The sequence below is a fragment of the Ananas comosus genome, linkage group 5 (genome assembly GCF_001540865.1).
Source record: "Ananas comosus cultivar F153 linkage group 5, ASM154086v1, whole genome shotgun sequence".
NCBI classification, from domain to species: Eukaryota; Viridiplantae; Streptophyta; class Magnoliopsida; order Poales; family Bromeliaceae; genus Ananas; species Ananas comosus.
In genome coordinates this window covers 4,225,268-4,234,033 of record NC_033625.1, presented here as the reverse complement: position 1 = coordinate 4,234,033, position 8,766 = coordinate 4,225,268, and the positions used below count along the sequence as shown (strand labels likewise).

At 38.6% G+C, this 8,766-nt stretch overlaps 2 protein-coding genes across 2 annotated transcripts; one reads left to right on the top strand and one right to left on the bottom strand.

Annotated features, from left to right (window-relative positions):
• LOC109710303 (CBS domain-containing protein CBSX6-like) lies at positions 646 to 4,296 on the top strand. The gene is made up of 3 exons (XM_020232813.1): positions 646 to 708; positions 1,797 to 1,984; positions 3,129 to 4,296. The coding sequence occupies exons 1-3, from the start codon at positions 646 to 648 to the stop codon at positions 3,865 to 3,867; spliced, it is 990 nt and encodes a 329-aa protein (XP_020088402.1). The 3' UTR covers positions 3,868 to 4,296.
• On the bottom strand, positions 5,023 to 8,410 carry LOC109710905 (proteasome subunit beta type-1). The gene is made up of 7 exons (XM_020233712.1): positions 8,253 to 8,410; positions 8,061 to 8,168; positions 7,238 to 7,319; positions 5,842 to 5,971; positions 5,584 to 5,726; positions 5,406 to 5,492; positions 5,023 to 5,310 (listed from the first exon to the last, which is right to left on the bottom strand). Exons 1-7 carry the CDS (start codon positions 8,291 to 8,293, stop codon positions 5,236 to 5,238), a joined length of 666 nt encoding a protein of 221 aa, XP_020089301.1. The 5' UTR covers positions 8,294 to 8,410; the 3' UTR covers positions 5,023 to 5,235.

Below are 8,766 nucleotides of genomic sequence, written 5' to 3'. Positions count from 1 at the left end.
ATTAAAGGATACTAAAATAAATATTCGATAAACCTATGTAAGGTATCTGAAATTTTTTGTATATAATTTAACAAAATATTAACGAAAAAGCTGACGAAAAAATAAAATGAAACCGCAGAATACTAACTTGATACACTTTTTTAAACCACATAATATTAAAGTGAGAAAGTGCAAACCACAGTGGTGATATTTGAAGTTTATCTTTTTATATATTATAGGGTAAACTTCAAATACCACCCTTGTGGTTTTACACTTTCTCACTTTAATACCCTGTGTTTTAAAGTGTATCGATTATGTACCCCGTAGTTTCATTTTTCTCTTTCTGTCGGTCCTTTCGTTAACTATATACAAAAAATATCAGATACCCCGCGTATGGTTAATCGAATATTCACTTTAGTACCTTTTAGTTTTAACTTTGTCGCTGATTTAGCAAAAAAAATTAGTGAAAAAATTACAAAAAAAGGAAAATAAACCATAGGATACAAAAGTGATACATTTTAAACTACATGATACTAAAGTGAGAAATTGCGAAATTATAGGGGTGGTATTTGAAGTTTTTCCTAAATTATAGGGCTTTTTTTGCAAATAGCCCCCTTACAAAAATTTTTTAAAAAAATTGGCCCTGTCAAAAATTTATTTGCAAAAATGGTCCTGGCCCCGCCATGCAAGCGTCACGTCAGCGCCACACCGGTGGAGCTGGGCCAGATGGTTAAGTTGAACACCGTGAATCATTCACCGTGTTCAATACAAAGTTTTTGTATTGGACACGGTGAATGATTCACCGTGTCCAATACAAAATAGCTAAGATCGAAATATTTGTATTGGACACGGTAAACCATTCACCGTGTCCAATGACACGGTGAATGGTTCGCCGTGTCTAATATAAATACCTCCAATTTAGCCATTGTTGGGGTATTTGTATTGGACACGGTGAACCATTCACCGTGTCCAATACAAAAATCTTGTATTGAACACGGTGAATGGTTCATCGTGTTCAATTTAAACATCTGGACCCGTCCTGCCCGCGTAGCGCTGACGTGGCGCTGGCGTGGCAGGGGCAGGGCCATTTTTGCAAATAATTTTTGGACGGAGCTATTTTTACAAATAAACTTTGTCAGGGGGCTATTTGCAAAAAAAAAGCCCTAAATTATATTGACAACTTTTCCATGTTAACTGTTCTTGATTGGTTAATAAGCACCTGAGTTGCTTTTCTACCTGAAAAGTAAAAAAATTTCGAAATAAAACCTAACTTTAATTGTGGCCCACTGTTAAAATTGTAGAGAAAAATGGACCTCATCAAAATAGTAATCCACTATGTAATCGTACAAATAATAATTTGGCCCCACACATTCAATCACATGCAGTAAGAACAGTTTGAGTGAAATTACCAGCTGCAACAACAGTTAATTGGCATTCCTGTTGGCATCTTTTAAGTTGAATATTATGTAAAAATGTATAACTTATTTGAATTATAGACTATTTAAATACTTAATTTTTAAATTTACTTGATTTGAATAATTTACTAGCTCTTTAAGTCAATTGATCACCTTAATACATTTATTATAGTTATATGAGTGGTATAAAATATATATTAATTAAACTCGTAGAGATAAACAATATATTCAAAATTTTAAAGTTAGAGGATTACTATCTAGCTCAGATTAGATATTTTAAAAGGTTAGATTGTAAAATTAAAATTCTCTGTTAACGGTTATTTGCTGACGCGGTGGACCCGGTCCACACAAGGACCAGTTGCGGTCCACTGCCGACGCGGCACTCCGGGTCCACCCAAATAGCTCCTCCGCATCATCCCCTCATCTCATGTTGGTCCTATATCACCGTGGGCCCCACCGGGGGGAATCCTCGGCGCGCTCGACGTCGTCTCCTTCCTCGCCGGCGCCGGCGGTGCGGCGGCGGCGTCGATTCCGGTGCCGGAGGCGGCGCCGGATCAAGGGGTGATCAGGGAGGTCGATCCGGGGACGAGGTATGATCGAAATGGCCACGTTGTAGGGTTTCTTTTTGTGTTTCGCATGATTCGTTGATCTAGGGCGAAATTTTGACACCTGTTTTGTATAGAATAATAAGATTATTCTCAGTGATGGAGAATTTCTTTTTTTCAACTGCTTGTTCCAGATGTTTATGTAGGAATCCGAATAATAAATTTGGATTTTTGCATGAATTTGGATATGCGATGCAACAATAATTTCAATTTGAACAGCATTTATTGATGTGATTGATTGCTTGTAGTCCCCAGAAATTGATTAATATGTGTAGTCAATGTGCATAATCCAATGAATCCCCGGAATAAAAGATACGAGGACAATGATATATATAGCTCTTTTAATGTTGGGTTCTTACATGAATTGCCTTGAAGCTTATTCAATTTCGTTTTACTTCAAAAAGTATGGAAAATACTTCATAGGGAAACTTTTAGTTAAATCAAATAGTTAACTCTGTATAAATTATCATGATTACTTGTTAAAACCCGAGGTTTTTTTTTTTTTTTTAAACCAATTCTAGCAAATGTACAAGAGAGACATGAACACACTGGAATATTTCGGTGTAATTGTGGATGTTTAATTGCAAGGTAATGTTTTCTTGGATCTTGAACTAGAGGACTGAACAAAGTGGCATTTAGAGTCCACCAATTGTACGATTGTTCTAACCAATTTTATCTGTATTTCGCAATAGCCTATGATATAACATTTCAGTTGCTTGGATACTGAAGTAGCAAGTTTGAAACTCAGTGATTTGCTAGATCAAAATCTGTTTGGGATCTGATTCTTTGGAGTCTGAGTTGGTTTTCATTGCGTATTTTGTTCTTTGGGGTGCATTTGTTCATCAATAGCCTTTCTGAAAGTTTGGTTATTCGATCCGGTTGGCCTGAATGGAAGGCATAAACATGCATCTTACGTTAGTCGCATATTCCGTCATGTTAAGCACTGCTGTGGGTCGATCAGACTGATCTTATCCGATAATACCGACTTCAACATCTCTAAGAGTGTTCTTCATGACCTTTAAGAAAATTGTTTGAACTAGTGTTATTCCTATGTCGAATATTTGTACCAGAATTTTTCTCTATGAAATTGCTCTATTACATACTTGATTGATCTTTTTATCCATGCAAGGTCGATCGATGCCACACAGGGAGTTCGTTGCCTCCTCGTTCGAAAGTGCTCAGCCTGTAGCGGCATCAGCAAACGATCCTCCGATCTTTACAGTGTCAAGTGGCTGAGAAACAACGAAAATTCATCGGCCAGTTCCGTCACGGATGCCGGTCCATCATACTCACCCACTCCCTGCAACAACTACTGCTGTCTCTCCCAAGAAGACGTGGTCCGCTTCTTGATTGGCCGCTGCCTTAATGCTCTCGCCCCACTGCCGCTATCTCCAATCTCTTCTCTCGGAGCCATCAATCCCAACTACTCGTGCATCGAAGCCTTCTCCCCCGCTATCAAAGCAATTCGCAAAATACCCCCCTATGACACACCTGCAGTTGCAGTTGTCGAGACTAACCCGGACAGAAGTCATAAACCACTAGGACACATATCCTCTTACAAACTGCAGAAATGTGACTATCTGGCAACCGCCTGGGCCATGGCGAATTTGTCGGCAGGAGAATTTGTTGCAGGTTCTAATGATGCAAACAGAACAACGCCCGAGTTCACTCTCGGTTCTCAAATTGAGGAATTTGGGGCTTTGGCTTCTCCGAGGCTGATGAAGTTCAGTAGCAGGTGTGTAGGTTTTTTCAGTAATAATGTGAGCCAGATCGCAGTTTCTGCGAGGACGGATAGGAGTGTGTACAGGGGGAGGAATGCGACTTTGACTTGTAAGAAAACGAGTTCTCTGGCGGCCGTCATGGCGTAGATGCTGTCGAATCAGGCGACCCGTGTTTGGGTGACTGAAGCCGACGGCGTCTTGATTGGTGTGGTTGGGTACAGAGATATCCTTAATGCAGTTGCCAAGAATGTTACTCCAGCAGTTTGATTCTTGATTCATTTTAGCTCGCCTATGTTCCATCATGCTCAAATGCTACTAGGTGCAATAATTTTCTATTTTGTGCCTGGAATATTTGGGATTTTTCTTTTTTCCTGTTCCCTTCAGAAAAAAATTAAAATCTAAGGGAACTTCCATTGTAAAGCCTTTTCTTTTTTCTTATTTCGTTTTTTTTATTTTTGACAATGTCAAATGCATCTTGTTTGATTATATCACACAGTTCTTTGTGACTATTTGAGTTTATGGCAACACTAATAACAGGATTATTGACCTAGAAAGTAAAGAGACTTGAACTCATCACTTCATTTCCCTTCTGACAGCTTAACTTGAGCAATTCTATATCTGCAGCCATGAGCATTGCACTTCTCTGCCCTCTTTCGCGTCACTAACGCGGATGTGGATTGACTACTTGCAATACTGCACTAACCTAAGTTCAGTGAAACATATTTGTTGTACGGTCGATTACGACAATGTCGAAAAGATTGGCCTTCCTAGTTTTATATGCGCATTCTGAACCTTCGCACAAAAAAACAAAATGACTTGCAGAACTTCCTGAAGTAAGACTGACTATTTCTGTGGAATTGAACCCTCAACAAAGTTCAATGATAGAAGTAATATATCTTCTCATACATTATATGAGGTACTCTTGCGCGTTCGTTGAGATACTCCACCAGAACATCACAGATAGATCTAGAATAACATGCCGTGGACCAACATCATCAATGCAATATAATGCTTCAGCGGATAGGCATTTATATACTTACCGCGCTTCCCATATGAAAGTAGCATCATTTCATTCATGCAAGATTCACATACTGCATTAGCACCCAAGCTGGTAATGAGGTCCAATTAAGAAACTCTCGATTTATATCTTTCCATGCACATTCAACCACGTGATCTGTTGTGATCTTCCCTATAGCATGATGCTGTTGTAGCAACCGAATTATCGCTATCCATGAATTCTCACACTAAAAAGCTATTATGCAACACAACTAGAAAGAAATACAGCATAATAGAAACATAGAATCATGGGCAAATTCGTAACTTCAAAAAGCCTTTGTTCGACATAATGTAATTGATAATCTGAAGGTGTTGGTTTGAAGAAAACCATCAGCATTTCAAGCACAACAATCTTGTTTCTGAACGGATAATGTTACTAAAGCTGCTGGGAAAATCATGAAGGAAACAAGGATGCACCATTAATCCCAAACCAATTCCGAACTCCATTAATATACCAAGTTAATCTTTCCTAAGCTCTATGTATTCACGCCGTGTAGCAGCAGCGTTGATGACAACTATCTCTAGCTTATCGCCCTGCAAAATTCCCACATATATTTTACCCAAATGAGATATGACTGCTCTTCTACTAAAATATACCTAAAATCAGGGAAGAAAAGAAAAGAACATACCGTGTAAATATCCCTTTCAGTAGCAGATGCAAAAACGTCCTTAACCAAATCGACGGCTTCAGACTCTGAAAGTGGTGTCACAGCATCCTGCTCAATTTTTTATGAGAATTAAATTTTCAAATCCTTCAATTGAATAATCCAACACAGATTAACTATATTTTTAGATAAGAAAAGATACCCTGGCAGGAAGTAAGAGAGGACTAGGGGATTTGAGCTGATTGTCCAAAACAGGCATAATTAATGTAGCTCCTGTTCCTTGAGCACTATATCCCACCCTTTCATAGGATCCCACAGCATCATATGTGAACACACAGCCCTTTCCTGCAAAGAAAAAACAAAACAAAACAAAAACAAAAAACAAACAATTGATGTATTTAGAAACTTAATTGTCTCATACAATATGTTGTGGTTAGAGTTTAATTATACTTTGTCATACCTTCATTGTCAAGTCCACCAAGTACGTTGAAAGCATAATAGGGAAAGAATCGCTTGTAATAAAGAGTATTGGAGAGCAGTTGAGCCATTGCAGGGCAGCTCATTTGCTTGTTGTGCTGATGCTGATAGATCTACAGAAGAACATGCAAAGCAGAGAGTTTAATTACTCCTATGAAAAACCAGGCATTATATTGTTTTAGTACATAACAACAGAAAAGAGTAGTTAAATTTTAAGCATAGTTGCATAAGCAAAATGAGTGTGATCAGAAAGCCTTCAAAACTTCTGACAATCTAGATTGTTCGTTCTTAATAGAGGAATATGTTTGTCTAATACAGTTATATTTTATGCACTACCCAGCGACATGATCTTCTTTCAGTCAGTTTTGGGAACAGACACGTTATTGCATTTGAGAACGAGATGCATCATGCATTCTTCATACATCATATGGGTACTAGATCAGAACGCAGTTTGCATCATTTGACCAGCTTCAGTTTCATGCATGAGCATTTTTGGGCCTATTTGAACATTGGATCAAGTTGTCCAAGTATTAGCTGTCCACTATCTGGACTTCATTTTGTGATGACAACCTAGCCACGTAGGAGTTTGATATTTGGCTATTGCAAAAATTTAATAAATAGTACATTAAACCTATGAGGTGATTTATCATACTTGAAGAACTGACTCAAAGCTCGTGTGCTTCATGAAGTATGTGGTTGTAGTCTTGTAAACATCTTTTTGCATTCCCCATCAACTAATTTATTATTTGTTCTTTGAGTGATATGCTCAGCAATATAGGCCTATGCACCAGCCATGCATAAACAACAGTGCCTCATGATTAAAGTGTTATCAAATTAGTTGAGCAAGCAAGCTTCTTTGTGATTCTATGTATTTTGAAGAATCATGGGCATAAAGTTTATGGACATAATTACATAAAACACTAAGAGGATTGCAATGAATATGATTAAATAGGATATGTTCAGGCAGAAATTTGATGGATATGATCAAAGAGAAATTTAGCCACTGAATGCTAAATACATCGGAGCAGATTCCCGAAGTTCGTCAACTGAAATTAACTGAACTTGTAGCAACATTTCACTATTTGCCTCCCTAATGTGGTTTTAAGCCTTATGCACGATAATACAACAACCAGTTACTGATGCTTCTGTGCTACAATATTACATTGTCAATATGAAATCTATGACCATTCAAAACACTTGGATCATAATTTCCAATATTAAGCATCAAAGAATCAATATAGAGCATGAATATTAAACGTTACACTAAAAGAGAAAGATTTTACTAAACGCAATGCTACGCAAGAATCTAAAGGCATTACGGTAAGATAATAATCTGGATAAAATGAAGATGTAGCAATTATCATCTTCTAAACGCTCACCAGATGTCTAGCTGCCAAGTTCTTGTGTAAAGCTTTTATATCACCTTGAAAGCCAGAGGAAGCCAATACACATTTATCCGCACTAAACAAACAAATGCGCACATAATCAATTATCTTGAAGGTAAGGACCATTGATCACAGTAAAATGTTTAAAAACTCAAAACGAGTAAAACAAATTCACAAAATGAAAGGTAGTGAAGCAAATGCAGAGTAACACATGATACATCAGATATAAAGCCTGCTTCTTTATGGCATTTCTTACAATTATGGCTCTCCTTTTTTTTTCCCTCAACATTAGTATTCCTCCCCCCTCTATATCTGATTCATACCATAATCATAACTAAATCTCACTCCAGAGAGACACGCAATTTTTATCTATCTCCACTCAAACAAAACTAATCCTTTCCTAGCACAATTAAGATTAAACTAAAAACCCTAAATTAACAAACATCATCCCCATGTAAAGGTAATCATAGAGTAAATTCCAACAACAATAGGGCCATTTGACTGATCTAAAATTTCTATTTTGCCTGAATCTCTTCAACCCCTGCATCAAGCAAAATCGACTTCCTCCTCGAAACAACTCCAATTATTGTCACCATACAAAGATAAATTATTTAAGGTTAACCTTACAAAAAGGTGTCTCCTTTCCCCTTTCAATCGAACTTCGTCTTCGTCACCATAGTCACGATTAAATCTTATCGACAATTAGAATCTTCGTCGAATCAACTAAGATCAGACAGCAAACCCTAAGACCCAAAATAACGAATCGATCAAAGAGAGGGTACACGGGATATATAAAAAAAAAAGGGAAATCACGTACAGTTCGCAGATCTTGGAGTGGTCGCGGGTGAGGATGCTGTATCCGACCGAGAGCCTCATGTCCGCCGCCACCACGCAGTAGTCGGCGCCCGCGATCGCCACGCACGTCCTGCGACACCACCACCTCGTCACATGTAGAGAGAGAGAGAGAGAGAGAGAGAGAGAGAGAGATTGGGGGGAGAGATCTGAGTACCCGCCATTGTTCTCGTATACCCAATCGCGCCGCAGAGCCATTGCCGAGGAGGGTTTCGAGGGTTTGAGGAGGAGGAGGACGACGACGACGATGGAGAAACGGTGTGTGGTGTGGTGTGGTGTGTTACTTCGTCGTCTTCTTCACTTATTCGCGTTTTGTCACGAGGGTTAGCTTTTGGGGCAAGAAACAACACATCGAGTCGGGATTTGGGGTTTGGGTCGAGCCAATTACGCCAATGTGCGAGCTCGAACCCTAGCTTGATCCGAACCTACAGTGAAATTGACTTTACTTACCGATTAGCCGATAGGCGATAGGGGAAGTTAAAAGGCTTTTCTATTTATCGAAAGTGAACCAAAAAAAAAAAAAAAAATCATGTCTAAACAGGCGGACCCGTTATCGGGCTAAATAAACAAAGTATTTTGGGCTTAACTGGGTCTTAGCCCATTAACATGACTCTCAATAGGTTGGGCTTGGTCTTGTCATTACGTTAAGGGTGCGTTTGGTTCGCGCTATC